Source organism: Scleropages formosus, chromosome 16 (assembly GCF_900964775.1).
Source record: "Scleropages formosus chromosome 16, fSclFor1.1, whole genome shotgun sequence".
Taxonomy (NCBI): domain Eukaryota; kingdom Metazoa; phylum Chordata; class Actinopteri; order Osteoglossiformes; family Osteoglossidae; genus Scleropages; species Scleropages formosus.
Genome location: NC_041821.1, coordinates 22,929,897 through 22,954,276, shown reverse-complemented (window position 1 = coordinate 22,954,276; position 24,380 = coordinate 22,929,897). Strand labels below are relative to the sequence as shown.

Genomic DNA, 24,380 nt, shown 5'->3' with positions numbered 1-24,380 from the left:
AACGTGTGTATAAATGTGCACATACATGTATGATCTTGCTGAGATTCATGTGTATACACATATATAGCCTTTTTAGTTCAAGACATTGATGAGGAAACCAAAAGTATTTTAAGAAAGGGAAACTGTTCGGGGGGGGCCGCAGTGGGTTGGACCGGGTCCTGCTCTCTGGTGGGTTTGGGGTTCGAGTCCTGCTTGGGGTGCCTTGCGGCGGACTGGCATCCCGTCCTGGGTGTGTCCCCTCTCCCTCCGGTCTTACGTCCTGTGTTGCCGGGTAGGCTCCGGTTCCCCGCGACCCCGTCTGGGACAAGCGGTTCTGAAAATGTGTGTGTGTGTGTGTGTGTGTGTGTGTGTGTGTGTGTGTGTGTGTGTGTGTGGAAACTGTTCAGTATATCATAGCACGCCATATAAAAACCCTGTGCTATACTGAGGTACAGCTTGTCAAAAACGCATGCTGAGACTGTTCCACAAGAACAGCTGAGAGCAGTCACCCTGCCCACGTTATCAATCATTTGGGAAAAAAAAAAGTTTGTAAACAAAACAGCAAAACAGAAGTACAGCACCCAAAAAAAAACAACACTTTAATAGTGCATTGCTTGTGTATGTGAGGTCAGAATTGGCTTGTTTTTGTTTACTTTTGTTTTCTTGAGGATTCATTAAAGTCACTGTTTGTGTAGGTCCTATTTTGTGAGACAGTAATAAAAATAATTGCATGATATTTAATAACCAGATTCGAAGGCCTGTGTACACAATAGTTATAATAATGTAATGCAGCATAATTAAATAATTGAGTCTGTTCTCTAAAATGGAACCAAGGCTTAAAGTGGCTTGTTTATACTCCGTGGTGTGCATGATCATGCTATGACTGTTAAAAATATTGAGTTAATATTCAGCAAATTTTTATTTAAATTCCAGAGTCTGTAAAGATTAATGTCTGTATCAGTATAAACCTATGCTTAATCAGTACTTGGAAAACTGGTCCATGAAGAATTCATATCATTTCCCCACATCTTTCATTAGCAGAATAATTAATTGTCCACCTTGCTATTAATGTTGTTTTTGTGGCAAATATGATCAATCATGTTATTTTCTAACACAAGCTAGGAAAGTCACATAACATGTTGGGGATATTTATGAATGCTGCTCTTTACTGTTTAGAGGAAGGAACTTGAAGATGTAAATGTCAAGATCACTTAGCATTTCTTAAACCCATAGACTGAATACGAGTTAAAGGCTCCAGGAGGATGTGCCACGCACAGCATGTTCCTGATCACTGCTGCTCTAAGAGACAGTGCAACATCCCTGCACAGGGATGAGGGCAGATTCTCTCGCTCTGCTTTCCTAATCCCCATCTTAACTATAATACAATCAAAAGGTAAGCTGATGTTAGATCTCCAGGCAGTCACATCCAAGTATATTGTTATTGATGTTCTTCTGCAGAGATGCAATCCCAAGTACTTGTGTAACAAGAGAAAACAGCTATTTTCCTGGTGGCCAGAAGCTTTTTAGGCTTGCAGAGATGTTGGCCAGTAATCATCATTATTATCATCATCATCATCATCATATTTTAAAAAATCTAATTCCGGCTGCATTAACGATTTTGTAGCCAGATTTAGTCCGTGACCTGAAATGTCATCTACTTCAATACAGCTGTGCAATTAAATTTAAAAAAGCAATACTTGCTGTCTATATGGTTGTGCTACTAAAAATCTTGAGGCACAGTACTAATATTGTGTTGAAGAAGATGCCTGCCTCATCACAAAGGTGAGTTATTATCTGCTGTACCTTAAGTCTTAAGCTATTTTCACAACATTGATCATGACCTTAATCTGCTTTAATGTCCACCTTATGAAACTCAAGGAAATGATGTTACATATCACACTGCTAAGACAAATAGTTATTAAATGAGTCAAAAAATAAGCATTTATCCAGCAAATAATGGTACACTGCAATCAAATGCAACCATTTGAAATTTTAAACAGGTTCAACAGATTTTTTTACAGTACCTTAAATACTGACTTTTGCTGACTTTAGTTATTAAATAAAGTATATTTATAGCAAGAGTGTTCTTCAGTTATTTATGTTACATCATGTTCAAAGGGGGCACGGAGTACTTTAGTGAACCATGGATTAGACACTTATCAGGAGTGCACCTATATGAATTTCCAATTTGTCAAACTGATGGTGGATGACTGCCTGTAAGAACTGCCCATCACCCTAAAGTTGTTGGGGAAATTTGTCAGCTGATTGTTCCATATCTGGAAAGGGAAGAACCAAGTGCTTCCGTCTTCTCTGAGCCTGTAAAAACTACAAGAGTCCTGTCCTTTATTGCCTGTCATTGCAAAAATGCCACTTTGTCATAGAAAGAACGGAGCAGTGCTTTGTCCTACAGTGGAATCAAGTGGAAAAAGTACATCTACAACTTTACAATTAATTCCCCATTTCAATTATTCACTTAGTCTAACTTTGCTCCTCAGGCTCTTTTAGTTTTTTTTTTTTTTTTTTTTTTTCTCCTGGTCACCCACATAAACCATTTCAATTCATTGTGCCATAACAGGACCCATGATATACACACTGATTTCTCCTGATTGGCAATTAACTAATTGTTTATTTTATAAGACATTCATCTGAATGACCTGAAGCTGCAGTAACAGTGTGATCAAAAAGTTAGCTTCATTTTGTTTGTTCACTTTTACTGTACACTTTCAGTATAATGCAGCTACCCATCAAAATTTATCTGCATGAAACTGTCTGGTATACTTATTATTAGTCTTATTCACTCAGCTGGTCCAAGGTGACTTTCAATGTTGGATAAGCAACTTTGAATTTGAATTATTTACCCATTTACTGAGGAGAATATTCTTGCAGTACCAATTCTGGCCATGTACCTTGCTCAGGATTATAACTACAAGAGTAAGGATTTGAAGCAGGGACCACCAGGCTGCAAGGCAATGGCTACAACCACTACACTACCTGTGAAAATTGTGATCTGAGTGTGATTTGACTGTGGTTTCTTTAAAATCTGCACAAATTATCGCATAAAAATGTATACTGAGAGTAAATTCACTATAATAATGTTACAACAATAAACAGATGTATATGAATCAAGAAATAAAGCAATAAAAATGATCTACATTAAACACATACCTTGGCCATGGACACATACCTCGTATAGGTCAATCATCATATTTCCTTCCAGCCCTCGGGTGGTTTTTACATTCTCCAGGGCCAGAGTAAAGTAGATCCCCCGAGTGTCTGATGTATAAAGGTTATAAGTGTCATTCTGATTCCACTCCTGCACAGCAGCAAATACCTGGTTTTCATCTGTGCTAATAATGTGCATGTCCTGTCAAAGAAAAGGTATTTATTTACTAATAACCATTCCAATGACAATGTCCTACTTACACTGTTACAAGTCAATAGAAGATACAAACACATAATGGAACCTTCATATACAGTAGGTAACAGGTCTCTGAAAAGGAAACAGATCAAAAATATAATTTGATATTGTTACAATGCTGACGTAAAGCCTTCATTTTAGTTTAGAGTCAGTTAATCATGATTATTAAGGTGAATAACCGGTCAGTTCAACGTGGCACGTACACACTTGTCAAGATGTGCAAAACAAAATAGAAACCGAGTCGATTTGGTGATTTTTGTGCAGTATGGATAGTGGTATTCAGTATAATATCTGGTTTTATTTTTTGAGAAATGCTCTTTGTATGTGTACATACAGTATATATGAGTCTCTTGTATTATTAACTATTTTTGTCATGGTATCACTTCGGAAGGAAGCCGTCGTCAGACCCAAGCGCGAAGCGTCGGGGTTCAAAGGGGAATCCAAAGACCCTGGGCCTGGTCACAAGGCAAAACGAGGGTCGCCCATGCACAAACCGAATTCCGTAATCCGTGAGTCAAGCAGGAGATCATGAAAACCGTAGGATCTTAACAAGAGACGGGAGAACAGGAGAGGTAAGAACACGGAACGCGTACTCGCTATGATAAAGGTTGAACAAGTTCCGCGTTCGAGTGTGCCCCGGAGTCCGGACCGCCCTTTTTTATGCAGTCATTCCATGATCTGCCGCTGGTGATCCTCGTTGCGCTGAGGGGGACGTGACAATTTTATGACAGTTATGCATTACTCATAAATGAAATTTTAAATAACCACGTATTTGATCCTTTACCAACCAAGGGAAAATTATATGAAGGACATGGGTGTCCAAACTTCACACATCACTTAAATATTGACTTGACTGTTTATAAATACAATATCAACGATTAACCGTTTGCCTCAGTACAGCAAACTTATGTTTTATATTTATTAATATGAAAATTGGCAGGTACCGTTGCGTTTGTTGAATGGATGCACTAATTTACATCTCTCATCAAGAAGAATGGATTAGCAAGGGGTTTAAAGTAAAATTCAAAGTGTGCTTTTATATGTAGCTTTCAGTCAGTGTCTGTGCAGAGAGGCACAGCAGGGAGACAGTTGAAATGAATAGACTATAGACAAGGAGCTAATGAAACATCAGGAAGTCAGCTCATGGAAACATTTAATTTCTGATTAAATTCCATTTACATTAGCATTTCAAAATCATATTTGGAAATAACACCTGAGCCTCAGTAATGTTAAGAATATTTTCTGTTAATACATGCATAGTACATTGTTTATTCAAAATTAACACAATACAATATATTTGGCTATAAATAATTTTGAACAATCCGGTAGTCACACTTAGGTATTGCGTGAATTTTTGAGGATTGATATTGTATCTATTTTAAATATGAAACACTGTTAAAATTGGGAGTTAAAATATGGAAATATTATGGAATTCAACCAAGATTTCATTTGACTCCAGGCCAAATTGTGACAGAATTCTTTTGATTTGTTGTACTGACTTATAAGCTATTCATTAGTTAGCTAAATGTATATATTTAACTTGTTACCTATTAACATTGGTGCAGCCAGTAAAACCAATACCCCACACTAGCGCAGATGCTCAGTAGAATAGATATGAGGTTCAAGTTTGGCTTAGTGTCTATATACTTTGTATGTTGCCCACTGTGTTTACACCCCTGAGATTTGCATAGAACAGAGCAATCAATGGCAAAACACTTCTGTTCCTATCTTTACATTTATAAAACTACCAGCAACTTTTCTCCAAAGCTAGTTGCAATGAACGCTATGTAGTAATTACCTTTTTTAACCAACATGACTTACAGCGGTAGATACACTAGAGTACATTACCTACAGTCAATCACTTATGTTTACACAGGGAGAACACACTCTCTCTCGCATGCACACAGACACAGACTATGGGCAATTTAGAACCATCAATTCACCTGACCTACATGGCTTTGGATTGTGTGAGGAAACCAAAAGAAACCCATGCGAGCACGGGAAGAACGTGCAAAAACCGCACAAGTTGAGTGGGGCTCAAATCCACATCCTCTCACATGACTCAGATGTTGTGAGACAACAGTGCTACTCATGCCTCCCTTAGCTTGGTAACCACGCATGTGGTCGCTGTCAGATGGGCACAAGTAATGATGCATCAGGCTCACAAAGGGTACTGGACACATGTTCTGTTTTGTTTAAAAGCATACTCAACTTGTGTGTAGCAATGTCCACCGGGGAGAAAAAAAAAAACTTATTGCTGAATTCCAAAAAGAATGAACCACTTTCCCAGTGCTCTTTGTGGGCTTGACAAGACATTACTTCAAGAACAGTCATTTCCATACCTTGAAATTCTGGGTGTGATCAATTCCAGCCAGACTGCTGGGTAACCATAAGTGCTGATAGCCATCAGCCTCTCATATAATTACGATCACAAGCACCACAGCCCATTTCACCAAGAGCAGTTTTTGTATAAAATCTGTGATTTTGAACATATAAAATAAAAGCTTACGTTCAACACTGCAAAACACAAATGTTTTATGTTTTTATTTTTTGTCATTAGATCAGTTTGAATAAGATTAGGTTTACACAAACAAATCCATGAGACCCGTGGTCATGTTATAGGAAAATCGGTGCAATTAGAAGAAGTAATTTATTAATTCAATAGAGGATTCAACTGTGAGAAAGCATGAAGCAGCAAAATATCAGAGCATAAAATCCAATTTTGTGTAATGCATTAACCTTAGGTCCTCTAAAGCACACATTTAACTGGATTCTAGTAATTTTAGTCAATAATTTCTATTAACAAAGACAGCATTGTTTTATTACTACCAATCAGTAGCATTTCAAAGTATTATTTCAACTTTTAAATGTGTGGTAATATCACAAATTGTTTAATACTTTCTGCTGTAATGAGTTGTCAAATAAGTTTTAACAAAAACTAGTTTGCTTACTTTTGGAAGAGAATATTTTGGTAGTTTGATGCGCATGAAGGGTTCCCTCTGGTAGGACACATAATAACTTGCCCGTCCAGCAGCTGTCACCTGGAAAGATGTTACAAAAAATATTTACAGAAATTCTGCATTTGCTTTAAAACCCAAGCTCAAACAGAGTATAATCTCACTAGTTTATTCTGCTGAAAAATTCTATTGCTATAATATAACCTACACAGTACAAACACACGCTACAGTACACACTACACAGTAACACAGTACAAACAAGTAAATTTGTTGGTATCTATTATAATTTTCTCATTTACATTTAATATACATAAAGAGCCATTTGGAATTATTCCGATACAATAATATGTTACTTTGATTTCCAGGGTAAAACAACAATTATCTTCTAAATGGTTTCTGGGAACATTTGTAGTACTGACAATTACAACAGGCAGAAAATTATACTTGACACATATATAAATGGACAAACTACTAACACTAAGAGAACAGGCTCCCTATTGTGTGTGATCTCCTGGAGTGCAGAAAGTGCACAGTTCAGTTAGAAAGAAAGGAATGGGATGCACAACTCTACTAATGTAGCAACCACAGAATTAGTCCTGAGTACAAAAGCAAAAAAAGTGAAGGTAACCTAAGGTAACTGAACTTAAAAATAAACAGGGACAAATGATTTTCCTATTCAGAAATGTTCCATGTTTTGATGTAACAAGATAAGACATGGATGTCTCAAAATTGGGGCATTCTGCACTGAGAGCCTTCCTTGAAACGTCAACTTGATGATGTAACTAAGCATTCCTATGGTTTGTCTAAAATCATTACCGAAAAAAAGCATAGAAGCATTCAAAGTTAGTACTTGGCAGAGTCTGCAGTCTTCAGGTAGAACATAATTAACTGCACATCTAATTTGCTTGCCACTCTAAAAAATGAACTGTAAGCCTTAGAAATGTCATACTGTGAGAGATGTTTCCTGCCCTCCGCATGAAGAAATAAATGCTACAATTCTCATTCTGTTTCAGCGCAGATCATAGTCCTTACTAGCAAGTTGCTGAAACATCCAACAGATTATATGTTAAAATTATAAAAGCAATTGCATGGTTTATGTGTACCAAGGACATTTATATGTACATACATCATAATAGCTTTCAAAAGATATAGGGAATATTGAAATGTCTAATTCACAACATCTCACCTTTTGGCAAAAATACATCAAAAACACAAAGGTTTTGACTTAAAAATTATTTAAAAAATGATACCAGATCACATTAGTTACTTCATTCTGAACATGTAGACTTCTACTTTGGCTTCAGTGGTTGACATATATGACATCTCTGGCTTGACTGAACTTAATTGTACAAAGTCCAGCACTGGGGTTTTCAGGAGGACATGTTTTATTTATTTATTTTTTTTTTTATCTAGAAGTTTGACGGCAGTTTCCGAGGTGATTTAATGCATATACTAGCCTGCCACTTCAAACCTCACTGTAGATCTCTACTAAACTCAGGCCAGCCTGGCTATTCTCTACCTTCCTCTGTCTTGTTTTACTTGAGGACCTTGGGCAGAGCTCATTATCGCTCCTTTCTACTGTTTCAGATAAGATTGTTCTTTAACAGTTATTTACAGTTGCCTACACTTTGAGAGATTGCTGACAATTCTTCTTACATCTAGCTAATCCATTCTCGTTCCACCCTGACAGCCACAGCAGTTAGGGCGGCTAAGGTCCTTCTTGTATATTTCTCACCAGCAGCACTGTCAGTTGTACCAGCTAATTAAGACATGTTGAGCCAGATGACAAGGCAGTATGTGGTCGCACTCTAGCACTGGAAATTGCAGGTGGAATTGCAAGCTGCTGACCAACATCTGTCAAAATTTTCCTTATTATTATTATTATTATTATTATTATTATTATTATTATTGTTGTTGTTGTCATCATTGGGGTGTAAAACACTAAACTTTTTAATCACACAAATAATGCACCATGTCCAATTTGTAATAATACTGCTGGTTACAGCAAACAGAATAAAGAGGAATGTCTCCCTAAATCAATTTATCAGAGCTGTAAATGTATCCCACTTTGGGGGACAATTAGGACTTTAGTGGTATGTGTAAGAATGCACAAGCTACCATTTCCCCTTCAATTTGCAGCCTGAGTAAACCAACTAACAAAAGGAGCAGATGATGCTTCCAAAACACATCTTTTGCTGACTGCCAACTGGTGTGACCACGCACAATGATAATTGAGTCAAAATTTAACAAAACAAAGACAGCAAGAGAGTGAATCACAGCAATTTCTACAAACATAAGTGTGCTTCTATGCCAGTATCTGAGACTTAAAAAAAAAGTATTTTAAATTGAAATGGAATACAAGCCTGCTGTTTTACACTACTGTGTCCGTTCCCTCCCTAATACATAAAAGTCAAATTTTTACCATTCCATATACTGAAAACTTGACATTTTTGTTGATTTTTTTTTTTTTTTTTTTTTTGGGGGGGGGGGGGTGATTACAGTTATAGGCTTCAAACTATAGGCTGCACTGTCTTACTGCCCTGAGTACTGTTTTATTCTTATGAAACATAACTTGGCAAATTTTAAAAATACATACATGCAAAAATACATATACCACATGAGCACGATCATAGATAAACACATAAATACATATTAGATGCCTGAATATGCCTGCCTAATACATTCTGCTGTGTATAAATTATGAAAACATTTTGCAGTCTTGCAGATGGTCATTATATGAGAAAGTATTTAAATTCATCTAGTTCTTGCACTCCAGTTTTATGTAACACCACAACAATTTTGTGGTTTGAAACATAGTAGGTGTATTATTATGTATTGCATTATTGCTAATTATGGAGAGGAGCCAAAAATCCACACAAACATAGCATTCTGACATGCAAAAACATAATCAAAAACAGCATCAGTTCCATACTGGAGCACTCTGCTGCATTTCTGAACAGCAAAATAAAAATGAATAAAATAAAAATATATCCAAAACAGTCATTTACTCTCAAAACTGGAAGCATATAATGACTATTCCCCTTCTACCACCCTTCTTTCTTCCCGCTTCTGGGTACACAGCTGACCCTTCCTACCAACTCTCGCTCATTAGCTAGATGACAGCTAGCTATGTGATAGACACAGGAGGCTAGCTTAAAGGCCTGTGCAGGTCAAACATTGGACCTACCCCATCAGTGCCCTGGTGTAGTGCCCTCAAAACTGACTGTGAGCTAAGGTGCCATCTAATGACATGTAATAACTAAATTGCCTAACAGTGTGAGTCAAAAACAGGGACAGCATGTCGTACAAATACATTAAAAGCCTCAGCAAGCTATGGGAAGATGGCCAGATTGAGTTGGCCTCTACATCTGCTTTTAAATAAATTTGTGTAGGACTCCTTGTCAGTTCATTTTGAATTACTAAATCTAATCACACCACATAAAAAAGTTACAAAACAAATTTTCAAACCTATTATTGTAACTGCATAAAAGCAGTATCAAACTGTCTAGATTGATAAACTTTGACAAGAACTACTGCATGGGACGTGAAAGGCTTATCATTTACAATACAAAAGCAGTCTCGCCAAGAGGCAGATGCACAGAGTGCAACACAGAGGCTGCAATTACTCAATCAGTGGAGACAAAATAATAAAAAAACATATCAAAACATTTAGCTTAAAAATAAGTATTAGATTACTTCCTGTTTCCTACCAATTCAGCTGATTTTTTAAGTGACTCTGTAGTAAAAACAGGTCGACACAATTATTATAATTAGTATAATCAGTTTAGCATAGGGCTGCTGTATTTTGCCGTCATTTAAAACACAAATTCTGTTCTCCCTGGGGAATTTGTGTTTAAATAAGATTGTATAAACAAGTAATGGTTACAAAGCATATTGTACTGCGTTTTGTAAGCATTTCATTCAAGTCACGTACCTGGATAAACACATAGTCATCTTGAACTACAAGGGAGCTTGTATCAATGTATCCAGGGAAAGGGAAGTTTCTGCTTGATTCCGAGCATGCTTGAATCCTGCATGTTACATACTGTGCACCTGAAAAAAGGTTGAGAAAGAAAATACAACACTAAAAATGTAAGTGGTCACATCAGTGTTTTCGGGCTGAACTTGTTCACGTGTTCTACTGTCTATCCAGAAGATACCCAAGCAAATCGCACTGTTTTACTGATACTTTTCTCTTATGCAATTTATAGTGATTTACCCATTTTAGATGGCTCATTAATTTCTGCTGGAGCAATTTTAGGGTAAGTATACTCTGATCAGAGGTACAATAGCAGGTATTGGATTCAAAGTTGGATCCTTCCGGTTCAAAAAAAGCAGCTCTAACCACTACGTTATCCGCTTCCCTAAAACTTATTTTAATGCATTTCCTTTGAATGAAAATGCCCATATTAATGGAATCTGAATGAGCAGTAATGAATGTAAAACATGACAACAGAAAATGCATTTTAAAAGAAAATTAGCAATTTAAGTTTTTACAAATTCTAATTACTAAGTCAAAGAGTATGGAGAAAAGTTAAAAATTCTCGGATTTAACCAGCAATGCAGTTTAGGGAGTAATAGAATAACAGTAGTTATATATTGATAATGTCACTATATCCTTTTAAAATTGTCAGGTATATTAAACGTTATCTGTTTTGAACATTGTAGGATATCAACTTAGCTTGATAGAGGTTTTTTCACTTTTAGGAATAAAATACTTATCTTTGATATTATGCATTTGGTCCACTGTATAATCTCAAGAAAAGGCACATTTTGTAACTCCATGACGAAAACCTGGTGCTGTTAAATATTTTATCATAATAAGCATTACACAGATACATATATGGAAGCAGTGTTAACTGAGTGTGTGTCCCAAAAAAAAAAAAAAAAAAATATTTCAAATTTTTTGAGATTTTAATTTCGTGGCTATGCAAATATTAATTTGAAGTGCAAAAATTCTGGCTTCGTTAAATACTAATGATAAACAAGATTTAACTCACAGAACACCCCAGTCCCGATGACATTCAGAATTATGATGCTGACATTCAGTCCATGACACAGACAAAATGAAAGGCCATATTAATCAACTATCAAGCACTTCATTTATCAGTAGAGTAATTCAAAATCATAGCATGAACTCCCTGGGGGGAGATGTTATAAACCTGGATCTCAGTTTACTTCCCCACTTCCTTCCTTCAGCCTTAGAGCTGGTAAAAGAAGTACTTTCACTGCTGTTCAAAGAGGAGAAAGCCACTCACGTCCATCTACAGTGTGTGCCTCCATGTGCACAAGGTCCAACTCCTTGTCCAGACCGATTACTGACCTGAGACGGAAGAGAGAAGGGAGAATAAAAGTAAGCATTTTCTCCAGGGAATATCTGGGCTCTTTTATAGAGCACTTTAGTTTTGTTCCTTCTTAAAGGTGACAGTAAAATGTCAGCTCTTTCTTTCCCGATGACACAGAGTCAGGCGCCAGCATGTCTGACTGCTGTTTCCACAATACATTATTAGTGTTGGGTATTTCAGACTTCTTATAGTGCTTAAAATTCTTCTGAATAATAAAATAGTCAAATGAGTATTTCTGAAATATATAAATTTTGGTGAAATAATTTGATGGACCCCTTTCTGTCAATTTCATTTTTAAGACTGCCACAAAGAAAACAAAAAACTTGCAATGTGACAATATTCTGTGGATGTGGAATACTTTTAAAACATTTTTTAAAGATTGTAGGCAGCATAATGTAAAATGTCTTGAACACTAGTTTGACAACTATGCTGGTTTGCCAGGACAAGAGGACACAGACAAAAGGCTCTTTATTCAGCTGTAGTTTTATTTTAGTCTGGGCAAGGCATCAGGGAAAAGGGTTTGGAACTGTAGGTGTAGATCCGTACTCCTGAACGGGATCCCCGCTTCTTCTCAATTCCTTCATCCAGGTGTAGTACCTAAAGGATTCACTGTGGGCAGTAAGGACTTAAATAGGGGGGTCATGGTAACATACTGTTAAACAATCATAAACAATTGTGGTCAAACATGCCAGTGCTGTTTGTTAACTGTAACCATGACAGGTGGCCAAGTGTGAGTGGTGTATGTGTATCACTGTCAGTGTCAAGTGTGGCTTCATGCCAGATATTCCAAATTTAGCACATTTATGAGTCCTGCTTGAAGTGCCTTGCAATGGACTGGCGTCCCATCCAGGGTGTTTCCCCTCCCCCTTCAGCCTTGCGCCTTGTGTTTCCAGGATAGGCTCCAGGTCGCTGCGACTCCGCTTCTTGACAATGGATAGATGGTGATAAAATAAATGCTAGGCCAAGAGTGAAACAGAAGGACAAGAGCAGGACATGGAGAAAGCGTTGTGACAACAACACGACAGTAGCACGGGACCAGGAACAGAACTCGAGCGACAGGAGAAGACAAGACAGAAGATCAGGACAAAGAACAAAACAACGAGTGTGGAAATTTTGAAAATAAGGGAGAGAACGAAGGAAGCTCCGTGTTCGCCAGTAACGTTGTTTAATGCTGATCAAGGATCCACAACTGCTCCAGCCTCCTACTTTCCTTTTATAGTTTGTTCTGTGATTAAAAAGAGATGTGCTGATTCCTGACAGGTGACTCAGAACTGTTATTGCAGCTGCTGGTCATGTCATCATGTAAAAAATGTATAGCAAAGTTCTAGAAATGAGTGGCAGATTATCAAGAAGTAACTCTTACAATCCTTTTCACCTATGCTATCGGTGTCATGCTTGGTATGAGCTTTGTTCAAACTTGGTAGTCCATCAGAATAGTCCATCTTTACCAGATTTTGCACATTTAAACTCTTTCTAAGTGGAAAAGAATCAACTGATCACAACAAAACAACTTTACTCATGACCATGCACTATACTGAAAACTCCAATAAACTGATCATCCTTACCCTATAGACTGATCATTCTTTCATCTTGGGCTATATTTACACTGCCTGCTAAATACATAAACTTTGCTCTTTTTTTTTTTTAACCGTTTTACTGTAGTGTTAATACATGGTTCAGCATCATTGAATAGCTGGTGCCAATTTCTAATTGAATTTCTTCCAAAAGTGGACATTGATCATTCCTCCCCTTGGGTCTTCATTTGTTCTAGCCATGAATATGCTCATGAAGTCAGCATAGATAGAATGTAGGTCCACACATAAAGTCAGGTTTCAGGCAACTGCCCATCCAAGTCTTCATGGATGAGTTGACAGTGACAACAGAATCTGTCCCGGGATGTAACTGGGTTTTTCAAGGGCTTGAAAGGCCATTCATGGGCTAGGATGAGTTTTGAGCCATCAAAGTCCAGCTCTCTGGTGCTGGGAGAAGGTAAGCCTGCTGATTGGTTCTACTTTAGTACAGGAGGTATTCAGATTCCATCCATTTTAGAGAAGCTAAGTTATTGAGTTGACAGCAGGTTCAGGTATTCCACAGCTATTCACCTATCTGGAAGTTGGAGGCCTAGCTAGCAGTAGCAGACAAGTCAGGACTTCCAGGCAAGTTTAAAGCATAGGTATATCAGCATCGCATCCTATCACAAATTTTCTGGCCATGTGTGGTTTACAAAATTTCTGTATCCATGGTCAAATCCTTTAAGAGAAGTCTAAGTTGCTGTCTCATAAGTCCCTTAGTCTATCTCTTACCTTGAGCAATATGACTTTGTATGGGTGGCAACAAGCTGAAGCTACTATTAAGGAGCCTAATGGAAGTGTTTTGAGCAATACAGGCAAGGGAAGTGCAACAGTATATGGACTTGGTTGATCCGATGGTCACAGGAGCTGGCACTGAAGTGAGGACAGGTAAGAAGTGCATTAGCAGAAGTGCAGTAGGCAAAGTCCTGGCTCTAGTATAGCACAGTGGTGGGCACAGTGGCATCAAGAAGGGCTGGTTTGGAAAGTGCTCCATCACCAAGGTATTGTTGGAACGAAGAAGGATGCAGAGGCACCGTTCATCTCAAACGTTTTATTGAACACCAGCACACAGGGGAATAATGCTCTCATTCCGAGGACTCCGTTTCCTCCAGGACCTGCGCGTCTAGCCAGCCTTCCCAGCCTGCTTAGCGCCCCCAGGCTTTCTCCTCTTTCTCCCCCCGGCAGATGCAATTGCCCCTTTATATTCCCCCTACATCACCAAGCACTAATCTATTGCAATAAACACATTTCCCACTCAAAACAGTAACGCGGGTCATTACAGTATGATAAGGCCCAGAGGAATGATAAGCATGAACTGATTCAGGAGAAAGTGGACTGAGGAAGGTGGCAAGGATGCCATAGCAGGGAGCATGGACAATGTGGGAACAGGCACTGGAATGCAAGTTCTTCTAGGAAGAACTCAGCAGAGCAGAGCCTCAGCGTATCAAGTTCTTGATCTTGACACTTTGTCAAACCAGACATTGTGCTGATGCCTGAAGCTTCTGGATGGGTTGTCTTGTTAAAGCTTACATTAATACAGGCTGGAGTCTGACCAGTGTTGGTCAATCTGCCTGGGTGATGGAGTATGATGCTGAAAGATCAAAACACCCAGTGACTTCAATGTACATCACCCACAAGGTAACCCAGTGTATGGCAAGGTGAGTGTAATAAACCACATGTTCAGTAAGGATCAAAATGTAGTCAAAATATGTTTTGCATTTTTCAAAGGGCACTGAGCCAGTAAATCACATTTAACATTTATACATTTATCTGATACAAACCATTGAACTGTAGAACAGATGTAACTTAAATCTTTACTTTGGTATTATAGCGACATTTGCAGATTCCTGTCATTTTATGTTTGTAGTTTTGGCTTTTTCAGCTTTTTGAATATATTTATCCATATTTATTTATTTATTTATTTTACAGTTTCAGATTGTTTTCAGCAGTTGAGAGTTCCAGGGCATACCAGACACACTTCAGACTCATGACAGCAGTGGTCGCCCGGTTCATTCCGAGATGAGTGTTTAAATGTGATCATAAGACTACACTCCACAATGAATCTGAAGTATTTTGAATACATAATTTAGGATTATACTCTGGAATCATGGAAGCCACACTTGATTTATGCAAGTCAGTTTGGACATGGCCTGAGGCAAGCAAAAATGTCCTAGTGACTCCAAGACAATGAGCCAGAATAAGCAGTGAATAACTTTTGTGAAGAACACATCGTAATGGTCATTTGACAGGATTAAATTAGAAAAGATAAGACATTCCCAGGTTCTGTCTTCTGGATTTATTTCTGATTTTATAACAATATGTATTTCACAGTTTTGAATGTGATGAGATTTATTTCAAACCTTAAAAACATCTAAGAAACACACACACTGGCTGAAGCTGGTTGTCCCAAGCTGGGTAGTGGCAAACCGAAGCCTAACCTGGCAACATAAGGCTGGAGGGGGAGGGGACACACCCAGGATGGGACACCAGTCCGTCACAGGGCACCCCAGACAGGACTCGAACCCCAGACCCACCAGAGAGCAGGACCCGGCTAGGCCCACTGTGCCCCACCCAATCTAAGAAAAAGATCATTAAAAATATATTATTTGATGTAAATAGATATTTTACTATATTAAATCCAAAGTCATGGATTATAGTTGCAATAAGTGAAATTTTTTAGAGAAAATGTAATTAGGTGAATTTATCTTTGTGTCTGAAGAGCTGTCCAGGTCAGTCGATCACACGCAGTTATCTTTGATTTAATCTGCTATATGACTGCTTTGTCCTAGTTTTCCCTCCAGGAAACAAGGAGTAGAGACACCCAGATCATGTTGTATTTCAGGATATTTCATTTATTCATTCGTTCATTCATTAAGCAACATTCATGTGCTCAAATGCTACATGAATCCTGTTTTAATCATAAAATAAATTAAACAATTTTGTGTAGAAATAGTGGGTAATGTGTTTATTTAAAAATACATTAAAGTTTCTGGGAAATACCATTAGCTTGATAATTTAGTAAAATCTGCTGGCTGTTGGGTCCATAATGAAAATACTTTACATTTTTAAAGTGTTCTTTTAAGTTGAAAACACTATGTACCTTCAAAGAACTAAATGCTGTAAGATGTGTTGCTTACACAGACATACACCAAGGAAACAAAAAAGAAGTGCGACATACCAGTAGAATCTGTTCGGCGTTACATGCTCATGGACAAGCTGCCACTTTCTCCCAAAGTCCATTGAACTGTACAGCTATAGGGATTAGGGAGGGAAAAAAAACACATTTATATTTGTAAAACTGTATTCAACTGACATTTAGGAAGAAGAACAACAGGAAAGAGGGAAAGAATATTCAGGCAATTGCTGATCCGAAAAGGTAATTTTGATAAGTTCATCTTGTAAAATTGTTTTCTTTGCTGTCATAAATACATCTGTTTTTTTTTTTTTTTTTTTTTAATTTTTTTGTGCCGTTTTGCTATGTTATGAGTGTATTGAATTTAACACCTCTGTTAGAAACAAGATACCTATTTATATCCTTTTAATTTGATAGGATTAGAATAGAAGAAAATAGCTCTGTGGGACAATAACAATTCCTGAGGAGAAAAATGTTAAAACCAGTTCTGATCCCAGCAATGCAGTTACTTTGTCATTAAAGTCTTTCAGTTAAGTGTTGATGAAATTGAATATATTGCCTTTACACCTAAATCAAGGTGCATATTAACGCTATGAGATAAAGGCCAAAGTCCAAGATTGGCACTGAGAAAATCAGATCAGAAAACTTCCTTAATTCTTTATTATAAATCAAAGAAAACTTTCAAAATACTTACAACATACTTTTTATAAATTACAATGTAATATAATGGCAAGCATAGTAAAAATTACTGTTGAAAATTCTCTTAGACATAAATTACACTCTAGTTTCAAGCTCTGTATACATAATAAAATTTTTACAGTTTCAAAAATATTAAATGCAGAAAAATGCGAATGAATATTTGTCCTTGTAACATCTGGTTAGTCAAGTCTTTATATAATTAAAGTCACAAAAACTGGTGCATTTGATCGAAAGGCAATGGGAACTACTGGAAACACTTGATTCTACTAAATATGACATATTTCTTCTATAATTTTGCATTGTTTGTTCTATGTCTTTGTGAAATGAAAAAGACTGGTTAAAGCACTAACAAACAAAAACAAAAAATCTGTACTTTTCAAGATGTAGACAAAGATTCCACTTAGATTCAACTTTGCCAGCTGTAGATTCATGAATTATGAACTGTGGCTGAGTAATGGTTATTTAGGATATTGACAATATGAATATGAATGACGCCAAATAACAGTTTATAACAATGACTTGTTCAAAAAAGAAAAAAGTGTTCATTAAAATTCAAACCATTCAAACATGCTAACCATACTAGAGGATATTGTTGAATATTGTTGAATACTAGAGGATATTGAGAATACTATTTTTCTTTTTTGGAATTACACCAAGTTATACTTATGAAAGAAATTCACATTAAAATTCTGGTAACTGATATTTTTTTATTCACACAGTTCAGTGAATGTGAAACCAAAAATGTGTAGTACATAGTCCACAGCCTCTCCAAATCACACTTCCTTTCACATTTGCTATACTCTGGGCTATTACTGGTTGCTTAGCAACAAACAGAAGATGATGTTTAAAGGTGGCAGGTTTACCATAAAGCAGACCACAGTCTGTGCGTTTTTATGGGTAAAGTAGTCAATTTTCCGATTTCAGCAACAATGAAGGTTAAAACACTTTTGTTTGGGTGAGTGCCTAGTTATTATTCCCAACAAGTTTATTCACATAAATGAAAGGAACTGACTAGAACTGGGGAAAGATGACATTATCATTTAAATCATCAGGAAATCCTGTGCACCGATTGGCCTTTATTAGAAGCTGTATAACAAAACTTATGAAGCAAATGCTTACAAAACTTTTAATAAACAAATGTAAAACAAACTTATCTATGTTTGGCATATTACCAAAACTGAGAAAAATACATCCAGTTACTCTTATTCAAATTCAACATTAGTTTATTATTAAATGTTATTTTAAAAAAACAGTGGCACAGGGAGTAGTGCTGCTGTCTCACAGCATTTACTTAAACCTTATTATAATTATATACTTTCTGTATCACAATGACTTACCTGTCTATGAGACTACTGTCTAATAGTATTTAGTACTCAAACATATTTCTATAGGTAAAAAATGATTGCAGACAGCTCAATCCACTTACAGCTTGTTGTTTAAAAAACCTGTTAAAAATTAGACAGGTCGACTTGCAGTAAATGCATCTAACAAACTCAGAAAAATAAATACTTCTTGAAAAATAAACTGGCAGCTATGTAATTACATTTTGGTATTTTATTCTTTTTTTTTTTGTGTCCAACATTATTTTGATCGTTATTGCTATTTTTTATTTATTTTTTATTTTTTTGCTAAATTGAAAACAATAATTCAGTATATTTAAATGATGTTCCAAATAACCTAGATATTCTGCCTGCGATAACTGAGTCCTCCTAAATGTAAAAATGCATTTATTGGGTCAAAAAAGTTCCCTATAACAGAAGTAATACTATAGGGAGAGGTTTATCAAGGTGTATGCAAATATGCCATCTGGTTAGTTTGCACTGAAATGTTAATGGCTGGGGAATAACAACTCTGTCTATTTTCATGACCCACTTATATGAGATATTGTCACATCCTTTGATGTTTGATTAACATTCATAGATATAAGAATGTGGGAATCAGTTCATTTGTAATGCATTCAGACATGATCTTTAATTCATTTAAAATAGCTAATTTTCAATTAAACCGAACAAACAGAAGGAACTGCCTCTACAACTTTCAAGCACACAAACACACACACATTTTCTGAACCGCTTGTCCCATACGGGGAACCAGAGCCCACCTGGCAACACAGGGCGTAAGGCCGGAGAGGGAGGGGACACACCCAGGACAGGACGCCAGTCCATCGCAAAGCACTCCAAGCGGGACTCGAACCCCAGACCCACTAGAGAGCAGGACCTGCTCCAACCCACTGCACCACTGCACCCCTGCAGAGATTTACAATAAATATATACCCATCAGTTGCTAGCATCTAACAAGCATGGATAAACATAAGGATTATCCAAATACACACACACTTTCAGAACCGCTTGTCCCCTACGGGGAACCGGAGCCTACCCGGCAACACAGGGCGTAAGGCCGGAGGGGGAGGGGGACACACCCAGGATGGGATGCCAGTCCATCACAAGGCACCCCCAGCAGGACTCAAACCCCAGACCCACTGGAGAACAGGACTGTGGTCCAACCCACTGCGCTACTGCACCACCATTATCCAAACAACAAGTGAAAAAGTTATCTAAAGAATTGTGATAAGGAATCTAAATTGAAATTTTTATTGCAGTTATAAAATAATTTATAGAGTTTTTGATTAATTGTATTTTTTTTCCACACTTTCATCTCTCTCTATTACAAACATACCCACAGTCTTCACTTTCTTCTTCATTTTAATGGTCTGCTTGTCCTTTGTGTTCTAGGAAATTAAATCAATAGAAAAGGTTGTACACTGAAAATACATAATGGAGATGGAAAAATTCTGTTCAGTGTCTTTCAGCCAGCAATGCTAACAAAAATGCACATATTCATATATGATAAATGGCTTTAATAAGACAGTATTGTTTGTAAATATTTGTTTCTGCTATATTCTATCCTTGACTCCTACAGCAATGACTGTGTTAGTAATTTGCCTCCAGTAATGTGCAGTTCCATGTCTATTTTCCCATGCAATATAGAATCAAGTGCAAGAAAGCACTATCTAAAGTATTGCAATTTCCCTGATGCTGGCTGTTAGGTACTTGTTTCTATTATTTTTTATTATTATTGTCACAGTTAATGTCACCGGTTCCATGAATAAAACATGCAAAATGGGCTTTGATGATCTAAGTCTCTGTGCTTGATAAAGGTAAATTTTCATTGGCATTTTTCTCCGGCTTGCTCAGTTGCCAGTGGTGGTCAACTCAACGTCTGCTCTGCCTGGGTCTCCTGCTCTGCTGCTTCTTGGCCAGCTGTGCTCTGTATGTAGTGCCATACCTGGAACCTCAGCCAACTGTCTGGTCTTTGTCACACACAAACACACACATACACACACCCTGGCTTTCTGAGCGACAATTCAAACTTGCTTTTTCCACATCACTCTAGTTATTTATTGCTTTAGGGCAAGAGAGTGCAGCAGCTTGGCTTTTTTTTTTTTTTTTTTTTTTTTTTGTAAACAATGGATGTTTGGTTTAAAAGAATTTAGAAAAAAATTTGTGATTTTCATACATTTTTCTGTATAAATTCTAATGTACTTCACTGTACACTCCTTTATACTGTGATTCTGTATATCCCTTTTAACTTATACACAGTTCAAGGCATACATTCATATATGTTTACATTTATTCAAGTGGCAGATGCTTTTCTCCAAAATGACATTTAGCTCACAGTAAAGACTCTATATGAAGGAATTAATGCTATGCTGCCTGTGAGAAACTTACTGCTTCACTAGCTCCTTCTACATACAGTTAACACTGCTATGAGTTCTTGTCATATTTTTGGGTGTGCAGTTTGGGCACAGCTTTTGTGAAGCAATGTCAGTGAATACATTAGGACAACTCATTTCAACAGCGTAGACTGTTGGCACAAGCCTAACAACACGTCCATTACGAGTGCATAGCGTTGCATTGCCACTCCCCGTTCTTCATAATGCAGGTACACACAAAATCATTTGCTGTTAAATCACATGAGAAGCACCAAACCAAGGAAACCCTTTTCATGCCCCCCTTTCAAAAAATAAAAACACCTGATAAATTTCCTTGAAATCTGACTGTTTTAATTAGTTGTTTAAGCAGTTAACCCTTTTCTGTAAAGCAACTTGTGAATTACCCATTTAGATCGCAAGGTAATTCTAACTGTGTCAGTTCAGAGTAAACATCTTGATCAAAAGTACTACAACGGCAGGAGGGATTTAAACTTGGGACCTTCAGGTATATATGATGGTAGCTCTAACCACAGCACCACCTGGTACCTTTGCACAATTGGTGTTCAAACTTGTATCCTCAGCATCCACAACTCTCACAATGTGGTCTTGAAGCCATTTAGAAAATCCTTCAGTCAGAAAATCCATCAAATTGTACATTTATCCCAGGAAAATGTTATGAATGAGCAGTTTTCCGTAGATGAAAGGTCTACATTTTGACATTTCCTCATATTTCCCTCTGTTGGTTTTATCTCAAAAAGTAATTTTTACCTGTGCATATATTTTGACATTTAATTTTCTTATTGTTGTCCTTTTCCCCCTTTCTTTCTTTGCAGTACGGGTGAGACACTGCAGAAAAATTATTTAGTTATATATTTTATCTGCTACTTTAAATCTGGGATGAGCAAAAAAACAAAAAAAAAATGTAGCTGGTATACTCTAAAGTTGCACAGTTATTAAAGAAAGATCTAACAAAGCATTACTCGTTAATAGCCTGAAGGTTTCAGACATAACTGAAATAAGAACACTCAGGTAAATTGGAAATTTTATTGGGATTATTTAAGGTAAATGTTTTGCAATACATTCTCCATCTGCAAAAAAAAAAAAAAGCAAATAAAGTGGGTCCTTGTGCGTGAAGGCACACACACACACACACACATTTTCAGAACCGCTTGTCCCATACGGGGTCGCGGGGAACCGGAGCCTACCCGGCAACACAGGGCGTAAGGCCAGAGGAGGAGGGGACACACCCAGGATGGGACGCCAGTCCATCGCAAGGCACCCCAAGCGGGACTCGAACCCCAGACCCACCAGAGAGCAGGACCGTGGTCCAACCCACTGCGCCACCGCCCCCCCCCTTAATTAAGGTACTTACCCCAAATTCCTCCAGTAAAAAATACCCAGCTAAGTGTACAAGTAATCACTGGCAGCTGTCTAGGAAAAATTAATGAGCTATAGGAATAAATGGAAATTGATATGTGACTGTAGTGAGATCACTAGCATTGTACTGCTCAGAGGACATCAGGTGGTGTAGTGGTTAGAGCCACCACCTTGCACTTATAGAGCCCTCCTTGGAAACACACCTCCTGCAGCTATACCTTTGATTAAGATATTTACCCTGAACTGCTCCAGTAAAAAAATACTCAGCTGTATGAATGAGAAAAATAAATGCAAGTAGCTTGAAATAGAAACCTACCAATTATAATTATGAGATGCATGTGAGTGAATTTGTGTGTGGCTCCCCTGCAATGGGTTGGTGTCCCATCTGGGATGTACTAAAATAGCCTAATGTCTTGTGCTTCCAGGACAACAAGCACACCACCACAACAAAGACTTGGAAAAGTGGATAACAACAGTAAATGAGATGTTGTGGTTTGGGTTTTGGCATTTATTCACTCAACAGGGTAATATTTAAAAGTTTTTGAGATTGTTAGCACTTGTTATTGGTCCCAACCACCTCTACAACCCCAACCCCTTTTTCTCAATTTGACATCTTGCAGGCTACTTTACATTAATTTAGTCACTGCTGTGGAATGGGCTGTTGATAGTGTTGGATGTACTTAAGGGTATGGATGGATGGATGGATGGATGGATGACTTTTTCACTTTATCACTCTGATAATTTGAATTTTTTGCCCATAAACTATTTATGAAAAACTCCGGTATTACTTTAACCAGAAGCTTGCAAAGGGTAAATTCATTGCAAATTTAAAATTCAAAGACACTCAACAACAAAATCATAAATTCAAAACAGCATTGCTAGCCAATATACCATTGTGATAGCTTCACATTCTTCTTTAGGTTCAGCTGGCATTTCTTTGTCAGAGTCCCAGTCAGTCAGCTAATGTTACTAATACAAAGCCAAAAGTGCACCTGCAAATTCCAAGCATGAACATTTATATACCTTCTGAATTTATTGCTGTTCATAGCTTTGCTGCACTGCTGCTATAATTTACTAGGCACATTTAGACAAAATGATTGAGCATCAGGAAACTTTTACCTTTTCCATAAAATGTAGCCTTTGTTCAGTTGTTGACATTGTTAAAGGTTAGCAAGTGTTCCTCATCCTCTCTGACAACAAAATTAACCTAAAACAAAGAAGTAACTCCTAATGGCTAATGGACACAAAAAAATCTAAGGCAACTTCTCGTTAACATGGCTTGCATAATTGTAATTCCCAAAATTTCTCAAAAGCAATAATTCAAAAATTACTCATTCAAGCAAAGTTTAAAAATATCGTAACATCAGGGCATGCTATGTACAGGTATGAAATGTTCAATTACATGCTGCTGCTTAAATGAAAATACACAGACCCACACATACTGTCTACAACCGTTTGTCCGGAGTCTGTTGCAAGACATCCCAAGCAGGACTCCAACCCCAGACCCACCACAGAGCAGGCCCTGCCTAAACCTGCTGTGCCACCGTGCCCCACTAAATGCAAGTAAGTAGTGTACACACACACACACTTTCTGAACCGCTTGTCCCATACAGGGTCGTGGGGAACCGGAGCCAACCCGGCAACACAGGGCGTAGGGCCGCAGGGGGAGGGGACACACCCAGGACAGGACGCCAGTCCGTCGCAAGGCACCCCAAGTGGGACTCAAACCCCAGACCCACCGGAGAGCAGGACCTGGTCCAACCCAGTGCACCACTGCATCCCCCGTTTTGATTTAATACATAAATAAATAATTAAATAAATAAATAAGGGTTTCCTGTTTTGAGAATTGGTTTCTAGCAAAGTCCAAAATACATGCTGGGAGCTGTGTTGCTGGAAATCACCGTGTTGGTAGGGTTGCATGCATCTGTTGCTTTACCGTCTGTTACAACTATGTTAAGATGTACAGAAGAATAACAATATAACAATACAAAATACACACACACACACACACACACACACACACACACACACACACACACACACACACATTTTCGGAACCGCTTGAAATACAAAATATTCAAGTGAAAATTAAGCTTGTTCTATGAAAAATTTGTAAATTATGTTTTCATAAGCCATTGCAGTGATGTCTCTGTTGTCATATTAGGGTTTAATGTATTTCTGTTTAAAGA

General features: G+C 37.6%; 1 protein-coding gene across 1 annotated transcript in view; it reads right to left on the bottom strand.

Annotated features, from left to right (window-relative positions):
* sorcs3a (sortilin related VPS10 domain containing receptor 3a) overlaps positions 1 to 24,380 on the bottom strand; it is a 187,989-nt gene that overhangs the window by 31,293 nt on the left and 132,316 nt on the right. The window contains exons 5-9 of the mRNA XM_018750804.1: positions 16,449 to 16,522; positions 11,613 to 11,677; positions 10,289 to 10,407; positions 6,349 to 6,438; positions 3,164 to 3,343 (exon numbers count right to left, since the gene is read on the bottom strand). Coding sequence (XP_018606320.1) covers positions 3,164 to 3,343; positions 6,349 to 6,438; positions 10,289 to 10,407; positions 11,613 to 11,677; positions 16,449 to 16,522 — 528 coding nt within the window. The remainder of the gene's footprint in view (positions 1 to 3,163; positions 3,344 to 6,348; positions 6,439 to 10,288; positions 10,408 to 11,612; positions 11,678 to 16,448; positions 16,523 to 24,380) is intronic.